Source organism: Chaetodon trifascialis, chromosome 1, assembly GCF_039877785.1.
Source record: "Chaetodon trifascialis isolate fChaTrf1 chromosome 1, fChaTrf1.hap1, whole genome shotgun sequence".
Lineage (NCBI taxonomy): Eukaryota > Metazoa > Chordata > Actinopteri > Chaetodontiformes > Chaetodontidae > Chaetodon > Chaetodon trifascialis.
In genome coordinates this window covers 16,776,454-16,796,805 of record NC_092056.1, presented here as the reverse complement: position 1 = coordinate 16,796,805, position 20,352 = coordinate 16,776,454, and the positions used below count along the sequence as shown (strand labels likewise).

General features: G+C 45.2%; 3 protein-coding genes across 8 annotated transcripts in view; 2 read left to right on the top strand and 1 right to left on the bottom strand.

Annotated features, from left to right (window-relative positions):
- def8 (differentially expressed in FDCP 8 homolog) overlaps positions 1-20,352 on the bottom strand; it is a 276,782-nt gene that overhangs the window by 19,655 nt on the left and 236,775 nt on the right. The window lies entirely within an intron of this gene.
- The window catches only part of cox4i1 (cytochrome c oxidase subunit 4I1), a 110,936-nt gene that overhangs the window by 37,201 nt on the left and 53,383 nt on the right, over positions 1-20,352 (top strand). The window contains exon 1 of one of the 3 annotated variants that reach the window (XM_070960886.1): positions 8,297-8,302. The exons of the other annotated variants lie outside the window; for them this stretch is intronic. Within the exon in view, the coding sequence (XP_070816987.1) occupies position 8,302 (1 nt within the window). The 5' untranslated portion in view covers positions 8,297-8,301. Of the gene's footprint in view, positions 1-8,296; positions 8,303-20,352 lie in introns of those variants that run through there. 3 annotated transcript variants of the gene reach the window in all.
- gse1b (Gse1 coiled-coil protein b) overlaps positions 1-20,352 on the top strand; it is a 168,269-nt gene that overhangs the window by 105,585 nt on the left and 42,332 nt on the right. Inside the window, exon 1 of one of the 4 annotated variants that reach the window (XM_070960831.1) lies at positions 19,621-20,108. The exons of the other annotated variants lie outside the window; for them this stretch is intronic. The gene's annotated coding sequence lies outside the window, so the exon portion shown is untranslated. Of the gene's footprint in view, positions 1-19,620; positions 20,109-20,352 lie in introns of those variants that run through there. 4 annotated transcript variants of the gene reach the window in all.

The following is a 20,352-nucleotide window of genomic DNA, read 5'->3' as shown; positions in this document are numbered from 1 at the left end:
CTTTGTGTTTTTCCTGTCATGATGTAAAACTAATCCAAGAGAAAGCAAAACACACAGATGTGTTTCATACCCATGATAATATCTGTACTGCTGAACAGTGAAAACTGATTTTATTATTTTTCTCTGTCGAATTAATTTTTCTTGCAGTGTCGTCACATCTATGGGACTATAAGCATTAGATGACTGAATACACTAAGCAGCAAATCTGTGTGCCATCACTTCAGCGTGTGGCTGGTTGTCACCGCAGTCCAAATAAGCATATTAGAATAAACTGTTGTTATTTGCACGCATTTGTAGCATTTTTACTTTAGACAGGCAATGTGTAACAGCTTTTATATCTGCTGCACTCCACTACTTTTTTTGTTCTGTTCTTTCTCTTCAGCATCTCAGAGATGCTGGAATGTCTTGCCAGCTTACGTCTCTCGTTCAGAAGGAGGGTTTTGAAATGGAGATCTGCTGGTAAAGGCCACAGAGCACCTGCTGTGTGAGAAATAAAGACAGAGAGAAACACAGAGAGGTGTGTGTGTGTCTGAGGGGAGTCATATAGTGGGAGGAAGAACTCACTCTAGTACTTTTCTACATGTGTGAGAGCCTCTGACCACAGTGTACTCCTTATACTCAAGGTGGCGGTTGGATCAAATGGAGCGATGGAAGAAATGACAAGAAGAAGGAGAGAGAGGGAGCAATACACAAAGGAAATTAGAGAGGAAATAGGAAGGATTAGGAGAGGCAAAATCCAGAGAGAGATAAGAGAAGAGATGGATTCAGTTGCTGGCTTTCACCTCCTCTATCTGTTCACCTTCCCCCTCTGTCTCCTCTGGGCTTTCTCTGTCTGACTCCCTGACTACCCTCCACCACCCAGGCATCTCCTTCATCTCCCGCCTCATCCCTCCTCTCTTCCTCTTCCCTCATTTGCCCCATGGTACCTATGACCCTTTTGTCTTTCCCCAGTCTGTGTGTGTGTGTGTGTGTGTGTGTGTGTGTGTGTGTGTGTGTGTGTGTGTGTGTGTGTGTGTGTGTGTGTGTGTGTGCTGGCCTTTGTGACCCCTAAACTTCCCACACCAACCTCGCCTGTAGCAAGAGAGCCACACAGATTAGAGACACAGAGAGAAGGTCTTGGTTGTGACAGTGGCCAACACTGCTGAGGTTAGAGTGTGTGTGTGTGTGTGTGTGTGTGTGTGTGTGTGTGTGTGTGTGTGTGTGTGTGTGTGTGTGTGTGTGTGTGTGTGTGTGTGTGTGTGCGTGTGTGTGTGTGTGTGTGTGTATGTGTGTGTGTGTGTGTGTGTGTGTGTGTGTCCAGCACTGTGGGTTGCTTCGTCTCTTCCCCCTTCTTTCATTCAGCCGCTGAATGAGCCCCTGCCTGCCTTCCCGTCTTAACCACTGTTGCCTTGGAGACCATGTCAGACACATGCTAGTTCTCCGTGATTATTTGACAACAAAAAAGGTTGGGTTAAATAAAGAGGAATGGGTTGGGGCGGGGGTGTGATGGTAAGAGAGCAGGCAAAGTGGAGAAAGAAATGAATAGATTAACAGCGAGAGACGAAGGGACAAAGGTGAAGAGAAAAAGCACTTGAACTTGGGTTGCATTTACATCACAGCCGAGGTGGAGCAGAGTCAGGGAGCATCCACTTCAAAATGGAGGATGGCTCATGGTCATTCTTCCCCCATATGCCTCCTCCTCACTTGTACATTCCTCCTATTTTTATTCTTCTTACTATCTGTTCCTCCCTTCACCTTTCTGTATCCTCCCTCCCTTTATTTATCCTCCTCCATACCTCCCTCCTTTATTCTCCAAGGTGATGTCAGAGATAAAACCTTGTTTAAACCTCTTATGGTGCTGTGTGTGTGTGTGTGTGTGTGTGTGTGTGTGTGTGTGTGTGTGTGTGTGTGTGTGTGTGTGTGTGTGTGTGTGTGGGCTTGTATTCATGCTTGTAAGTATTCAAGTTCACTACCGTGCTCAGATCTACGGGACTGCCTTCTGCTGTTGCTCTTTCCCCCCAAAACTGTCTGAGCCCATAGCCTGAGGGTGAAGCAGTGAGAGAAAGAAGAAGAAGAGGAGAGAAAGTGGGATGGACAGACAGAGAGTCAGAGAACAGCAGCGTGAAACAGGCACACACACACAAAAATCCTTGAAGTGATGCCGAAACCGCAAACCACAGTGGCAAGCAGGAAAAAGGGGAAGAGAGGTTAAAGAGCAAGAATGGCTGGTGTTTAGTGACAGGCCACAGCCTGACAAGGTTTTGGTGTTGAGAGCTAATCGCACCAGACTGCAGAGACTGAGAAGCATCAGGTATTGCTCTCCAGAGTTTCCCTCTGTGAACTTGAAAGATACAGTTGGACAACCAATTTGCAATCCAGTCCACTCGGACTGGATACAGACCAGATTTAAATAAGAGGGTAACTGAATATGTTAACTGGCATTTATGTGAGTGTGTCTTTTTTTGTACTGAGAGACAAGCAAGAGTAACACATAAACAAATGCGGCACTGAAACAGCCTGATTGTTGTGGTCTTCTCTCTTCCTGTCTCCTTGGCTGTCTCTGAATCAATTCCTAGAGAACACAGTGACATGGACAAAAAGCTTTTTTCTTCTCTTCACACACACACACACACACACACACACACACACACACACACGCACACACACACACACACACACCAAGGTAATCAATATGTGTGTGAGCCCTGGATCAGAGTGTGGATTAATCACTGGTGATTACTGAGCACTCGTTTAAGACCAAAGAGTGGTGTGTGTGTTTTTTATGTTTGAGAAATGTACATATTGTGCATCTGCTTGTGTGTGTGCAGAACCATCACACATTGGCAACCTTAACCAAGCAAAAGCACTCGTTGATAAAAACCAGCAGAGGAGTCCATACTGTGTCAGGGGATTATCTGTGCAGCAGGGTAATCATTATATCCAATTAACTACAATATCGTTCTCCTTCCTTCTCTCCATTCCAAGCTGAAGCCCTCTCCCCCCGATCAATTCCCACAAATATTCCCCACTGCATCTACTACACTCTTTATGCTTGCATCTAAGTGTCACCCATCTCTCTCCATCTTTCACCTCCTCCCTCTGTGCTTTTATCCCCCGGTTCACTCTATCATTGTATCCATTTATCTATTTTACTCCCCCACTGAACCTCGGTCCTTCCATCCCTCCATCCCTCCCTCTCCGTGTGCTCTGACAGCTCTGTCATTAGATGGCAGTAGCGGCAGTAAAGCAGTCACAATGATGGACTACTAGCTCCCTCACCCTGTCTCTCTCCCACTCTCTCCCTCTCTCTGCCCTTGCTATAAAAGCTCTGACCTATTCTCAGTGTGGCATCTGTTCCACGCCAGTCCGCAGGTGGCACTGCCCCGGTCATGGCCGTAAAGGTCGATGGCGGCGCGTCTCACCGGCTGCCCCGTTAGCCTCCTCGTAAACCCTGGGCCGTTAAACCCTGACCCTGCACACCTGTGGCCTCTGCTCTTCTCTGGATACAAGCCACCACCAGCAACAGTGTCGGGGGAGTTCCAGAAATACACACACATACACACAAGCACACAGCGCTGTATTTGCACTACACTATTGAGAGCCTTTATTGACTACATATCTTCAATACACAACCTCAGCCAAATCATTATTCAAATGTTATCACTTAAAGGCATTGTTCAGCATTTCCCCCTGCCTCTTGTCTTAATGCACAGGTAAGCTAAACATGTCCTGACTCGAGCCCTGTACCCATTTTGGGATATGTGCATATTTGCTGTCTTGCCAAGAGTCTGAAGAGAAGATCGATACCACTGTCATGTCTGTACGTTAAATATAAAGGTGGAGCCATGCCAGCACCTCTAAATCTCATCAATTAACATGTTTTATATTGTTTTTTAATCCATGTAAATTTTGTGTCAAAACGGCAGTTTGTGGTTTTACAGGAAAGGAAATAAACCGATAATCATGGTTCCCAAAAATGTTGAACCGTTCCTTCAAATTAAGTTCCAAAAAAGTGATTTTTCCACCTGATTTTCACTGTCAGGATATTTGGTTCACCTGCACTGGAATTCAGGAACACACACACACACACACACACACACACACACACACACACACACACACACACACACAATGACACACTATTCCAGCAGACATTCGGTGAGCTAACAGGTGCGGGGGGGTAATGGGGGCTTTGCTGGTATCACAGTAGCATATAACTATGATTTATGGACTGCAGTCAGTTCTCTCTCTGCCTTTCGGTTCCCTTTGGTAGTCTTGTCAGTTTGGCACCAGGGAGACGCAATGCTGTTTGTGTAGTGCATTGTGTTGTATGTGGGTTTGTTTGTTCTCCTCCTCTGTGGCTGTGGATGACACACATACGTACAGTACGCACATACCAAGGCAGCGGAGGGATGGTAAATGGTTTCTTCACAGCTGTGTGTGTGTGTGTGTGTGTGTGTGTGTGTGCAGGAATATCAGTTGGCAGGTCTTGTGTGTCACACTCACACAGCGTGCTTGTCAAACACTCAGATATCATGACGGACGCTCACCTCTGCTCTTTTGCGTTAAGTTGCTGTGAACCTACGTGAACTCCATTTGGAATGAGAGCAATGAGCATGTGGGCTCACTTATATTTTGTGGTTGAAGGTGTGTGTGTGTGGTTGTGCTTGTGTGTGTGCATATGTTGTCACCTCTCTCCTGAAACATTATTCCAGCAGCAGAAATAGTCGAGCTCTAATTGCCTTCATCTTCCTTTGCTTCCACTAATCAAATTAGACTACAGAGAATTCTAATTAAACCCTGCCTTCATCTGATGGTGCTGGGTTCACACACACACACACACACACACACACACACACACACACACACACACACACACACACACACACACACACACACACACACACACACTCATAGATACACATCATTACACACTGACACGTATGCACATAGTCAATATTATTTTTCACTTATGTGCTCTCAGATGAGTAGCAGTTCAACATTAGAGAGCATAGTGGTGGCTGGTTCGTAAGCTTCCCACCAGTTAACCACTAAAAAGACTAAAATGCATTTAGACGGGTGTTGAAAATATTGAAGTAATGCTGCACTCTTTGAGGTGGTTTGTGCCACTGATTTGTTGTGATCTAGTAATGCAATGATAGAGATGCTCAGATGAAGAAATGATTTATGTAAACTGAGTCATTCTCATGTCCCTGAGTGGAAGAGAAACAAAATAGCAGATGTACAGAAAGGCAGGTATGAAGATACAGAGATTTGTTGGTGAGGCAGGTGGCAGCGTATATATGATCTGTTTAAGGTGAGAACCATTTATTGGTTTTGGTCCGTGGCACAGACGTGACTCTTTTTACTCCTTTCACAAGATGCACCATGACACCATGATGGATACAACCCTGACTCCTGAAGGTTAGAGCTGTGTTCAGCACGACGCATTTCTACAATTACATCTGTCTTGAAAGAATGGTAAGCATTTTGTGACCCATTGGAGGTAAACATGTTATTCTTTTAAAGCTCTGGCCAGGTTTTTCCACAAAATGTAGGAGTGAACAGACACAAAGGAAGGTTTTTAAGTTTGTGTGGTATAAATCGATGAGCTTATAGAGTTACGGGTATAAACCAGCAATCTGCATGTATAAAGTTTATGAAACCATAAAGCAAACGTGTTACAGGAAGGTATGTTAATGTCCACGCTTTCACACTTACACACATGCAGAGATACACAGTGGATAGGCAGTATCTGTTGCCAGATGACTCTCTTCTGCAGGGCAGCAGAGGTTCAGTTACAGTTTGTCTACTTCCTTCCTGGCAGAGCACCTGCTGGCTAGACCAGCAGGCTTCAGTGTTCAGCCAAGTAATCAGGTCCTCACACTTAACAGTTTTGATAAACATGTACACCCTTCCACAAACACACACACTCATAGACATACACACACTTGAAAACTGGCAAATTTCATTGATCTTATATGTCTCCTGCCCTTTTAACGGCACCATAAATGCACAGTGGGTAGAGAAATAAGCACAAATAAGGAGATAGATGAGGTTAGAGGGAAAAGCATGGTAATCCTCCCTCACTTCCCTGCGTAATTAGGAGTGTGTGAGGCTAAAATTTATGAGGAAGAGGAGTGGAAAACGGAGAACTGTACCACCCAGAGAGAGGGTAATAGGGATTTGGAAACTGCACTTTTTCTACTCTGGAACTCTGTATTAGAGTGATCGTTTGTGTGTAGGTTTTTGTAGTAAGCAGGAGCGGCCTTTTAAGCTGACAGCTTTCCAATCATTAGTCAATGGGATTTCAGAGCTTAGCCATCAAAGCAACCCCTTCACTTAAGACAAGACATAAAGAGAGTGTAGTTTGTCTGTGTTCAACCCTTCTCATCCTCTTTGGTCAATCTGCTAAGCATTTGTCCTTCTTCTATTCTTCTCATGCAGCTACTGTCTCTGTAGGCAGTTTGAGATATAATTAAAGGTGTAATATAAATGTGATGTGATTAACATGTATCAGTCACTTTGTACTGCCAATGTGTGAATGGATTGTAATATAACTGGACTGATTTTTATGTAAAATCCTGAAGGAGGTGATGTATATGTGTGCTTCTGCCTCTCTTCTGCTCTTCTACAGCACTAAAAGTGTGCAACAATAGCTAACATTAGCAACACAGAGTCCAATACAAAAGCTAACATTACTACAAAGCATGTGAAGGATGTTGTGATATTGTACTTTTAGTTGGCTAATCTTAGCTAATGTTAGCATGCTTGTTAACATGGACGAATTGTTTGCTGGCCAGCTGATCTGGCTGGTAAATTGACTAGCTTGCCATTTACAAATTATTTTATCTACTTATGCTATGAGGCAACCAACACCAGATCCATGCAGCATAGCGAAGTTACAGCTAGCTGGTTAACCTTAGCGTGCTTGCTTGCTAACATTCTTGCTAGCAAAATACTATCTAAGTGGATATGTTAGTTGGCTAGCTTGCTTACTTTGCCAGCTAATGTGATCCATGACACTAACTTCTGCATTATGACAAACGGTGCTGATTTTAGCCCACAATAAATGATCTAACAGTACAACACAAATGTGTATAACTAGCGACTTATTTCTACCAGTCAGGAGTGATGCAAGGCAGTGGCAATAGCTATCTGAAGCCAAGCATATATGTGCAGTCATGCTCACTAGTCCTCCTTCTGGCCTGGTGGAGTGGCAGGGTCCCTCTCACCATCACTGACCAGTCTCCCATGGGTCCAGAGAGTGCCGAGGCAGAGCTCTGCAGTGCTTATAGACAAGGTTATAAATACCTGTGTTGCTGGGGGGCTTCTATTTACTCAGTGTGTATGTTGGAGGGGTTAAGGATGAGCGGCCGATGGTTCCACGGTGGTGGGGGGAGGTGCAATTGGTCGGTTGTAGAGAGGGGTAGCAGGTCCTGGGTTGTCAGTTATCTTCCACACCAGGGATGAATGACCCGGGTCAGAGATTATACCACATTCAATGGTGTAATGAATGAGTAACCCCTGTCCTCTACTGTATTTACAGAGGTTCTTGCTTTGGATTGAGTGTGTGTGTGTGTGTGTGTGTGTGTGTGTGTGTGTGTGTGCGCGTGCGTGTGCGTGTGCAAATGTACTTGTTTGTGTGCCTCAGTGTGGATGATTGGTGCCAAGCTGCCAGCCTCTCGGCACACAGGAAGTGGAAATGAATCATGGGAGACAGATTAAGAGAATGGCGAGAGCTCATCGCATCCTGTTAAAGACTGGAGATGACTTGAGGCAAGGTCTCTCTCTCTCTCTCTCTCTCTCTCCCAGTCTCTCTCTCTCTCTCTCTCTCTCTCTCTCTCTCTCTCTCTCTCTCTCTCTTTCTCTCCAGCTTCTGCCCTTGTCCATATCTTTGCTCACTCACTTACTCTCCCCTTCGCTGTCCATCGTTCTCAGACCGTGGTTTGGCATGGGGCGAGTGATCAGTAACTGGGTCTAAAACATCCTATTAAAATTAGTGTCACACACTGAATTTGTGTGTGAGTGAGTGAGTGTGAGATGGGTACAGACACTCGATGATGGATGATAGATGATGGTTGTGACCTGAATAGATGGCTCCAGGCCGGTCAGATGACTTCCTCAGGAGGAGGAGTAATGAGGAAAGGGCACAGGATTACTGCTCCATCACTCAGTGTTTATGGAAGCCTTACAGCAACCACAAAACAAATAGCACAGTGTCTATAGCTGCATATAAATCTCACACACTGTGTTTGTCCACGCGCGTGTACAAAATGTGCTCGAGAAACAACGCCTATCTCTTTTTTCTGGAAAAGACAAAAAGGGGCAGAGGGTTTGGTGATATAGCTCGTCCTTTCTCACATCCAGCCCTGTGGGCGATGTGTTTGTGTGTTTATGTGTTTACTTGTGTTTATTTGGCTGCTTGGTGTCAGAGTGTAGCCTCGATAGGGGTGGTTTCACACCCTTAGGGAAAACCGTATGAGCTGAGAGGTCAGACAAGGTTACATCAGCAGCTCTAAGTGAGTGGACACACATAAAGACACTTCCTCTCACACACTCACGTTATGCGTTGATGCCCTGATCCCAGTAGAGATGAGAGTAACTTGCTGGCGGTAAAACACGCACTACACCACTGAGCGGGTTTCCCTATAAATCCCAGAGTAAAACCAGTTGAAGGATGATGCATCGATCTGACACACAGTGGTCCTACACTCCGGTGCTGATTGATGTGGCCTGGCTCCTGGCTCTGTGAGTGTCTGCTCCGGTCTCTTGGCATCATGTCAAGGGAGGTCTCAGAAAAGAGCTGGACAACTGGGATGATGCTTAGGAGGAGGGGAGAACAGCAGATGAAGGTCAGAGGAATGCAGCGTGTAAGGTGAGGAAAGGACCGAAGGGGGGAGTGAAGTACACGGAAAAAGATAAGACGAGTGGATGTGAGTTGGCTGGCGAAAGTGCCTCACCGCTTTGTGCGAGACAAGAGGGAGAACTGGCACAAGAGGGATGAGGTTAGGGTTGTGTGTGGGAGAAGAAAGGCTAGGGGTGGATACTGATGAGTGTGGGGGAGGATGGGTCGGGGGGAGCAGGAACAGATTTGGGGAGGGCCAGCCAGCTGAATCCTGGTGGGGAGTGGCAGGAGTAAGCTGGCACTGCGGAGGCGGGCATATGGAGGGCAGGTTGGCACTTTGGCTGCCACCGGAGCGTGCACCTGCCGACAGGGGGAGACTCTGCCAAGAAGAAGGGAGGGAGTAGAGAGAGCGAGACGGGTTGTGTTTGTGGTATGTGGCAGTGAAGCAGATTTTTTGGGGGCTGCTGGAAACAGTCTCTGAAGATTTTGGATATTAATGAGGAGTCTAAGTGTATCAGACAACTGTGTGCCCTCTTCCAATGGAGACACGCACATGCACTCACACAGGTGGATACATGCAAACGCACATGCTCGCTCACTCTCCAAAACCCAAACCTCTCACAGACACGCATGCACTCTCACTCACTCAGACACACCAATATTTAAGTCAACTTCAGTGAAATAAACACTCTCACCCTGTTTATCTAAATCTATCACTCAGATGCACTAACTGTGTCTCCTGGTAGAGAACAAATAAACAGCCGTGCTAATCAGGATAACTTTGAAACTTTTCCCTACATACATTACAACGTACCCTCTAATTGGACTCAGCTGTTTTGCTGCTAACTAGCTGCTAATTAGATCACTACCTCTCTCCTTTCCTGTCTTTATTTGTTTTGAACAAAACACCTCTAAGTGTTTTACTGATGAGTGCAGAGTCTTCCTACATGTAGTGGGAAGCATGGGGGTGAATTTTGTCATTATAATGGATGTGGGATGGGCTTAACTGAAGATAAATATATGCTGTACTGAATACATGTGCATGGATATACATTTTACTTACATTTAAGCTTTAGGTAATCGGTGTGTTTGTGTGTTTTGGCTGCTCAACACCGACACAGATGCAGGAGCCAAAGGCCAGTGCCCTCGTTAAGCCACTGTCAGAGAGGGTTTGTAACAGCCCACTGGAGCCCATCTGTATCTTAATACAGACGTGCACGTGCGCACTCAAATAGATCAGTTCCACTATATGTTGCAAACATGCAGTTTTTCATCATTTGCATATACATAAATAATGTGGATATCATGTGTGTCAGTACCTGTTCACGTGTTTGCTGATGCGTGTGTCCAAAAGTCTGTGCCGTAGGTGAATGGTGAAGGGCAGTGACTTTGTGCTCTGGTTTTAGCCTTGGCTGTGGATTTAAGTCTTTTGGCTGCCATGTTTTCCTCTGATCTGCCTCCCCTTTTCATCACGAAAACCACAGAGAGCAAGGCAGAGGGAGACGGCAAGGTTTAAAGGCTGGCAGCAACACCATGGCCTTGAGGTGTTATCTCTGCCCCTCACTGTGTTGGAGAGAGAGGGTGGAGGGGGTGAGGAGGGAGAAAGGGCCTGTTGGAGTGATTGCAGCGTAGCCCACCTCTCGTTCTTTTTTTTCTTTTTTTTTTCCTCTGTGGAACAGGATGGTTAGCAGATGGTCTTGTTACCAGCAAAATGAACGCAGTAAAATTTGCGTTAATTTCTCGTCCCTCAGGTGAGGCCTCGAGCACTCACGTACGCAGACAAGCACACTCATACATACATACACATATAGCAGATACACACACATGCAGGCACATTGACATGCGTGGCCTTGCCCTGCTGGCTTTAAACACGCACCATCTGCATGCAGAGAAAGTGTGTCGGAGGAGTGTGAAGTGTGTGCTTGGCTTAAGGAAAGTGTTTCTAATGTTCATAGTCATAGCTTATGTTGCTTTGGAATGTAAAGAGTGTTACCAAATGCTTCTCATATCATCAGTCATCAGTAACCCAGTTGTCCAAAGACGGTGGGTGTTTTAGGGCAGGCTGACAGAGCTGAAAAGAGGGCTGAATTGGCAATTAGAGGTAAAGGGAAGCAAGGGAATCTGTGCTAACAGGGAGGAGGAGATGGCATGTTCATCCGCAGATGAAGACTAAATCCTTTCATTCTCTCCTCATCTTCCCTCCCTTCTTCCCCTGCTTGCTTAGCGGTGAGACGAGAGCTTCTGCTTTGTAACGTCTGCTTCTTCATGTTTGTGTGCTTCGAGGATCCGGACTAGTCCATAGCTTATCCCTCTGAGTGTGTGTGTTCTGCAGGGATAGAAGCGCCTTAGCCTCCCTTATCGTCTTACAGTAGGGTGCTCTCTATTGCTGTTTGAACCCGCAGGCAGAAAGAAAGTAATGGGGGTGGGGGGGGGGGGGCATACCTATATGGGGTGTGTAAGGTATTAGAATCTTTACTTTTATTTGCAGTGATTCAGAGACCACACCTGTTTTTCTTATGAACGCGCTGTCATAGCTGGCTGTGTAGCAGTGGGCGATGACAATTAATGTCATGGTGGAGTCTGTTCCTAAAGCACAGTAGGCCAGCGACATCAATGTACTGTAGCTTTTTTGAATTGTAAACCTTTTTATCAGCCAAGTTAATTGTCTCACAGGCAGAAGAAAGAGATGTTAAAGACACCGCGTGCTGCATTGACAGGGGCTAGATGCTCCACAACTAACATTCAATGAAGTAAAACAAGGGGAGGGTAAAGGAGGGAAGGAACGAGGAAGTGAAAGGAATAGGCTTAAAGAAACTGCAGTGAATATTTTTTCCAACTGCCTTTGACCATCACCTCCTGAAACTGCTGACAAAAGGCTATGTTGGAAAGAAACCTGTAAACCACTCAAATGACATATTCAGTGGATGATCCCTGACACTATTCATTGCTCTCTCCCTGCCTTTGTGAAAAGGACCTTTTCATGAATGCAGAGGCGCTTACCTTGGAGCCCTGTGTACAGCATGATGCTAACGTTGCTACATTTCAAGGTTTGATTCCCACAGGGAGTGGCGATGCTCAAATATGTGGGTGCTGATGGTACTGCAGCATGCTTTGGCTAAACCTAAATGGCATATGTTACACTCATATGTATGTATAACACGCATACTTGCACACATTGGTGTCTCTGTAGTGCTAATACCAAGTCACTATACTGCCCACGCAGCCCTTGGATGTGAATGAACTGAGCCATATGTGAGGACGCTCTTCATAAACACAGCACACAGAACACATATGTTCCCCTTGAACATACAAAGTGAAAAACCTCTTGTCCTGTTTCGGTGTTAACCCACATGCACCAATGGCTGAAAAAGCGAACTATATGCACTCAACACACATAAAGATCTACCACATCTGTTGCGCTCTAACTAGTGTGGTAGGATGCAGGTCTCGGCAGAGTCCTTGATGTGTGCAGAGGAGTGAAGATGAGCTTAATGCAGTCTGTCTGTGTCCTGGACGTGACCATCACATTAATACAGCACTAATACAACGCTCTATCTGCTGCATGCTAATCACTGCCACACTCTTTCTCACGCCCTCTCTCTCATGTAGTCTATTGTTGAGAGACATGTGAGACAGACGGGTGAGAGGAGACAGACTTCTAAAGGCTGATTGGATTCAACTTGTTGACTATCATCGCGCTGCCACAACGGCAGATGGATGTTTTGTGCATTACCAAATAGTGCCGTGCATAGTTTGCTGCAGCCACAGGATTTGCATAGGAAGTGCTTTGTTTGACCAGAAAATTCAGATTTGTCTAGCATCACTGAAAAGTACCTACACAAAGCAGCCCAAACAGTCAGCTCTCGCAGTCATCGCACACATATCTCACATTGCCTTAACTTTGTGATGAGGTGCTGCTCAGCTGCGATTGGAGCTTCTGCAAAAGTCCAAAGCACCTTGAATGAAAAGTATTATTTGGCCTTAACACTTGTAAGACTTTGACATTTGGTCCACCTAAACAAAGCCCTCCCACCCCTCACCCCACCACATCACAACCACATCTTAGGCTGGTTGAATAAACAAGGCCACTTCAAAGCAGCTCAGTGCCCATGCCAACGGGCCTTGGAGGAGGAGTGGGAGGGAGGAACCACAATAGAGGAATGAATCAGGAGGGAGGAGGGTGGAGCGATGTGTAAGCGTGACTGCTATTAATGGCCTAATAATGTATTTGGCTGTTTTGGCAGTTGTGAAAAGGGTGAAGGGGGGCAGAGGGTAGAGGAAAAGGGGTTGACAGCACGTCACGGCTGGTTAAAAGCAAGCTGGGAGAAGAGAAAAAGGGCTTGTTTGTTGGGCTAAATGCTGTAAATAACATCAGAGGAGTGCAGCTAAATGGAAATCAATGCAATTACCCTATTAGCATGGGCTTGAACTCACACTGGCGGCTGCTACGTCTCTCCCTCCCTCTCTCCATTTCCTGTACATGTACCACTCTGTGCATGATGATATACATTTGTGGACGTGGACAACCAGAGAAATAGCAAAACATAGCAGTGTGTGAGTGTCTGTTAGGAATGTTCGTTGCGGACCGGTCGAGTGGGCACACTGGGTTGTCCCAGTTAACTCCACTTCAAGCGTAATGATTTTGTTTAGATTCGCACAACCCTCTTAATCACCCCTATTTTAATACCTAACAATTGCAGGGGGAGATTATGCTGTTAAGTGGTAAGTCATAATTAGGTAAATAATTGGTTTGGCTATCATCGTCCCTGTGCCATCTGTTTGAGGGTATGCGTGTGTGGGGGTGGGGTGGGTGAGAGGATTGGGGGGTGAGTGTGTGGGATAGGGCGGGGATAATGGAAAAGATCCAGGGTTTTTCTGGGTTATGTTTTTATTTTAAAAAAGTGATACACAAGTCACAAAAAGATTGTAGTTTTACGTAACACTCCCACTCATCTTTGTCATTCCGGCGGATCCCTCTCTGTATAACTCCATGCTATGTTTAACTCCAGAAACACTGAAAACAACGGTTATCAAAGCGTACTCAATGACACATTAGAGTCCTTACAATAAGGTATTCTGGGCTGAGAACTGTTTCATCTGTTTAATTGCATTGTTTGCTGCCAAATAGTTGTTTTGCAGCCTACAGTGCTATAGCACCAGTGATTGCCGCGCTGTGTTAGAACGTGTTTGCGCTAATGTTCAGGTGTTTGTGTATGTAAAAACAACTCAGACACCACAACTCTTTGCTGTGTACATCCTCCATCTCACAGGTTTATTTTAGTCCTGCTATTCTTTATAGAGACATGCAGGCGCATCTGCTGTTAAATGCATCTACATGTCTCCATCTGTAGTGGTCCCACCTCTTTCCTTTCCCCACTCTATTTGCATCCTCCTCCCCGTTTTCCTCCTCCCCTCCCTCTCTCTGCACCCTTTCCAATCCCTTTATACCTACCATTTCTGCTATAAGCATGACAGTGAAATAGTAATTTCTGTAACCTCCCATTGTATCTTCTCTCTCTTCATCTTGCTTTTTCTCTTTGTCAGAGAGTAAAATAGTTATTCTGGTGCCTCTCTCTGCTGACGTATTGAGGGAAAGAGGCAGTGGGACATCTCTACAATAAGAGAGAGGAGGGAACAGTTTGATCTAATTAGCAGCTGAGATTGTCCATGAGGATTCAACTCTTAACTAACTGCTGCTGCAGCACCTGCATCCAGGCCAAAGTAAGAATTAGACTTAGGTACAGTAAGTGTTGCAGTGTGTGTGCATGCAGCTGTATGAGTATATATCTATGTTGTGCTTGTCTTCGTGCTTGCACATGAGCAAAGTGCATAGAGGGTTAAGGGTGTCTATGTGCTTTGAACATTCACACTGATTGTTAACAATTAGCTTCTGCCAGTGTGGCTAATAGAGGAGTGTACATTGTTAATTATGTCACAGCAGAAAGGTGGGAAGGTGGAATACATTTGAATAATGGGAGAAATGATATAACAGCAGGCTTTTAAATTCCTTGGTCCTTTTGTATGTGTAATGAAGGGTGTCTACGGATGCATGTGTCCACCCAGACCCAGGGGCCTGTCTAACACTCAGAGATAAAATATACGAGAGCACACAAGCTGTTGCACATGTAGAAACACACACATTTACCATCCCCCTTCCACACCCACACTCTCGCACACATGCGCACACACACACACACACACACACACACACACACACACACACACACACACACACACACACATACGCGGTAACACTGAGCTGGGTGAGAGACGGAGAGTATGTCTAAGTAGTGCGCTCGTGCCTGGTTTTCCAGATCAATGATGTGTGGCTGGGTGATCGATGTGAGGGCTTAGCGGAGTGGAGAGAGCTAATGGGCAGGTCAGTGGCTCAGACACATCCTGGCTCCCCCTGCCTATTACCACTATGTCTGTTAATAGGCTTCACCACACTCCCTGTTGCTCACACACACATACACACACACTTGGATAGTTGGAGGATCGCGAGGAGGGAGCAAAGCCAAGCATGCTCAATCCACGGGCCTACTCTTTAGTCTCTGTTTTAGCCCATGTCTCTTCCACACGTCTCCTTTTCCCTCTAATTTTTATTTCCTTGTTCTGCTCTAGGGCCCGTTTTCGACCTGTTTTTACGGCAAAGCTTTGGAGCCTCACCATATGGTGCTGCATGTGTATGTATGCAAATAAGGGGAGGGGCAGATAAGCAGCATATTTACAGCCATGTAAAGTAAATATGAAAGAGATTACTGCGCAACCCTCATCTAATCTCCTCAAAGTCTACTCGATCACACACAGCCTGTCCCCTGCATTTCTAAATGGCTGAAGGATACATGTGTCCTGTGATTGGTGTTGTGTGGCTGTCAGTCAGAAGGTGGTGTTTGGCTGTGAGGCCACGTCTTGGTTAAAGGGTGAAGTAAGCAAAAACACTGCATGATGTGTAGCACTAATTGGGGTGTATGAGTTAGTTTTACATTTCAAGTTTGTGGTGGTTTGTTTTGTTCTAAGTCATTGTTTAATGCAAACATGTTGTCCAAAAGAAGGCCAGGAATTTACATGCCAGTATTCAGTCAGAATATATTACGCCATTTGAAAAATGTTGCATTCAGAACCCATCAAGGGAATGGCGGATTGGTAGTCTTTTGCTGTTATACTTGCAGGACTTAGCGATGGGTTTAGTCAACTGTTTTTTGGTTTTTCACTGAAAATGAGGAACATACAACATTTAAAGCTCCAAAGATAATATTTGTTTCAGAGAAATTGTATTAATTGCTTTAGACTGAACACTTGTGCCTAATAAACTTGTAAATAAGTACATTTTAGATTTTGCCAAGTGACACCATTATGTAGATGTAAAGGACAGCTGCACACAGCTGTGTGGTGACAGTGATGACAGCAGGTCAGTTAAAGAGGTAACTAACAGTTCAGGGCATCGGTCCTCATTATTTCTTACTCTGTCTTCTGCCTCCATCCATCCGTCTGTGTCTTTCTTGCTTAGCCTGTCACTTTGCATATCCCATCTTCTGTCTTCCATGCAGCATTTGATCTGCATGTTAATTACCTCAATTGCTTTAATTTAATATCTGCATGGGAAGAATGTGGAACACGCACCCACGAGATATCGCATATGCCCTCCAGCCTCTCGCGTCCACGTGTGTACAAATGCTTGTGCTGTACATGCATAGACATATGCAAAGCCGTTGGTTTTTTCTGCTTTTTTTTGTGCTTGCTTGGATGTTGTGTGGGTGATGGAGGCAGGAGGCAAAGCCTAGGTGAGTCTGGATCATAGGCTCAAAGCAAAAGGGGGCCCAGGCAGGATGTCCACAAGGGGGGCCAAAGTCTTTTCTAACCCATCCTCTGTGAGTGTGTCTCCCTATGGTGAAGGCTAAAAGCGCCGCCGCTTGTCGTCCGCACAATGTAGGCGAGGCATGAGGCAGGGGGAGTTTCTGCCGTTTGTCTTTGAGAGAAGCAAGGGAGCTCAAATAGGAGGTGAAAGAGCCATTCTTTTTAGATGCCGAAGGGGAGGAAAGCGTGCATGCTTTCACAGTGCTGGGCAATTCATCCAGCACACGCCCCTCTCCGCCACCAATGTGCATACAGGCGTGCACAAGATGTGTGTGCTGACACACACATATGATGGAGACAGTCTCACCCACTGTACTACACACACTGCATAACACAGTGTTTTACTAGGTAGAGCAGGAGTGAGTTGTGAGTTCACAAGGTGTGTGATTCCATCATAGCTCTAATAATTATAACCATTTTTATTATAACCTCCCCAGCATACACACATATACACACGCATACACACACTCTTGCTCTCTTTCTCAACCATGCAACAAGGCTGTGTCTCCAGTGGCTGATAGATTGTAATGAATGTAACAGCAGTCAGATCCTTCAAAAGCCTCTCAAAAGCTTAAGCCCCTTTATTAAATTAAGCTAACGATGCCTAAGGCCAGGTCTGCTGCTGAGAGAGAGAGAGAGAGAGAGAGAGAGAGAGAGAGAGAGAGAGAGGGAGAGAAAGATGGGGGAGGGAGAGGTGGTGCAGAGGGAAGTAAAGTCTGCAGAGATAAGGAGGAGGAGGAGGAGGAGGAGGAGGAGGAGGCAATGTTAGGGCCGAGGATGTGAAATGGCAAGTCGTCAAATCAGTGAGGGATGGTGGGAGTGGGGGTGTGTTAACTATCAAAGAAAAAAGGTGGAGGAGGTAAAGGAGGCCTGGTGGAAGAGAACAGGAGGAGGAAAAGAGAAATACCCTGCAGCCTCCCATAGATGTACAGTAGAGCACCTGTGGTTTAGAGGAGAAATAGCAATTAAGCAAAGACTCATTGTGGGAGATTCACAGTGCAAATGTGTGTTTTTGACAGTATGCGTGCGCGCAAGGAACTGCCAATTAAAACATTTTAACCAGTTTGTGTTAGTCCCGTTTTTTTTTTTTTTAAATCTCTTTAGGTCATCTGTTAATTAGATTGTGTGATAAAAGCTGACTTTTTGTTGTTATTTGCAGTGGGTAGGAAAGTGGCCCAGTGAGAGCAGCATTTGAACATGTGTGCTGATACACAATCATGTCTCTTTGAGCACTTTTTCCTGTACTGTACATAATACTCTGTGCATGTGTGTGTGTGTGTGTGTGTGTGTGTGTGTGCGTGTGTGTGTGTGTGTGTGTCTAGAAGGGCTGCCCTTGACTTAATAAAACATTGAGCATCTAATAGTCACAGCATTTTCTTCAGTTGATTTAATTGAAGGATAATGTTTTTTTCAGTAATTCTGTCCCTCCACAGCTGAGTGCAGTCATATTGAAGGATCTGACAATAAAGACCAAACTATGTATGTGAACATTATTGTGATGCCACAGATGTGACTATCATTTTCTAGTAATGACGTATCCATATTAGCAATGACTAATCACCATAAATTACTTAAGACTAATAGCTCATTAGTCATTAGTGATAAAGACCGCACAAAAATGACTAATTGACTCAAAAAAATTGTCAGCTAATACATTTTAATACCCAAATGACTGATTATTTGAGTAATGGAACAGAAGGGGGCCCCTTGGTGTCTAGAGAGCTGTCCTGGGGGTAGCATGTGTACAGACAGCAGGCAGATCAAAGGCTGAGGTCTCGGTGCTGCATCGTTAGTCAGGATACGTTGTCTACCTGCTCTCTGTCGCAGGTCAAGCAGAGGTGAGGGATACACTATCTCTTGGATGAAAGACAAGACACGCAGCCATTACCGAACACTGCACAAATGCATACGCGCACATATACTGTATTCACTCACATGTGAGACAGAGGAGAATGCTGTGTGTGTTGGGTAGTATTTCTTTTCTCTGCTTTGCCTTCTGTTAGCACGGAGAAGTGGGCTGTGGCAGGAGACACACAATACATAATTAGGCTTGCATTTGATCCAGTGCATCACAGCAATTAGCAGTTTACAGCACAATGTGAAAGGGGCCTCATCCCACTTCCTCCCCAGCCATCACCTGCTTAATCCTTATTTTCATCCTTGGCTTTTGGAGAACACCCTGTCTTTACTGCTTACAAGTGTGGCTTTGATTTCACAGCCTGTGCAGTCGCTGGTATCTAATCCACAGTAAAACCATTGATAAGCCAGACAGGGGTAGAGGTTGTCAGCAGAGGCTTCTCTGTGCTTTTGGTGGGTGGCTGTCCCCTTGTGGACACTTAGAGGAACTGCTGTCTTCTTTTTATTCACCTACAGTGCACTGTATGGTCATGTAATATTAGTTACTAGCAAAACAAAAGGGGTCTTATTCCTTAATATCTGCAACTTGGATCTTAAGATTTATCCAGATTTAAGAGAATTCTTAGTGTGAACTACTAATTAGGTCATATGACTGTTTGGAGCTACAAATATCATAACTGATCTACTGAATGAATAAAAGATGTGTTGTTTTTTTGTATGTATTTTTGGAGAAATACAGCACTGTACAGCATGATTAGCGTAAACACACCATTGAGAACAAAGACAGAAGGAGTTCAGATGAATTATTTCTTTATGGTGTGACTATAGTAAGATTAAAAAAAAATCTTTTTTCCTGGCAGTATTACAAATCTGCAGAAAATGTGTACATTAAGCCATTCAATAATATTTAAATATCATATCAAAATACTTTTGATTGGCACTGCATGAAAGGACAATCCATGTAAAAAATGCAGTGCAAAATATTAAAATGCATGAAACAAACACCAATAATTAGACCAGGCTCTGTTGCCTGTAAAAGCTTAACTACAGCATAACTGTTATTTTTACTAAGTTAGAATGAAATGGTTGGTTTTTTTTAGTCTCCTTTCATTTGCCATGTTGAACTTTTAGACATTAAGTCAGTCAAAGATCTGTGACCGTTTGTAAAGAACAGGAAGTGATTCTCTCCATCCTGGTTGGGGAGGACGGGACATTTTTTATCCTATTGGGGGGACAATGCGGGGTCAACCCTGTGGACTAGAGGCGTGACAGAGGGGGGGAGCAGGTGCTTCTACCCTCCGCCCCTCTGGGCTTGTCTGTGTGTCTGTCTGTCCGGCCCCCGCCGGAGAGGAAGCCCCACCTCCCGGCTCCCAGCAGCCGGCCGCCTCTCTCGTCCTCTGCTCGGCTGCTCCGTGCCTGTGGCCTCGCTAGGCGTCGGAGCTTCCTGCGTGACAACAAAAGTGCGGAGTCTCTGTTCTCGACGGAAGGATGGATCCGCGCTTTCACCGCTAACGGAGGGAGAAATATACTAATTTATAAACACTGGATTAGTCCATACTTGTTTGCGGTGAGTGATTGTGTGAAATTTTGCAGTTACGTTTTCAAACCCGGAGGATGTTGGTGTAAACCAGCGAGCATACGGCGAGGGTTTTGTTGAGGAAGTCACTACGATATCGAGGAAACGGCTGATAGTTTTTTTTTTTTTCGAAGGTCGGTGCCGAGCCCTTGTGTATGCACGCGGGTGTGTGCGCATGCTTTTGTGTGTGTGTGTGTGTGTGTGTGTGTGTGTGTGTGTGTGTGTGTGTGTGTGT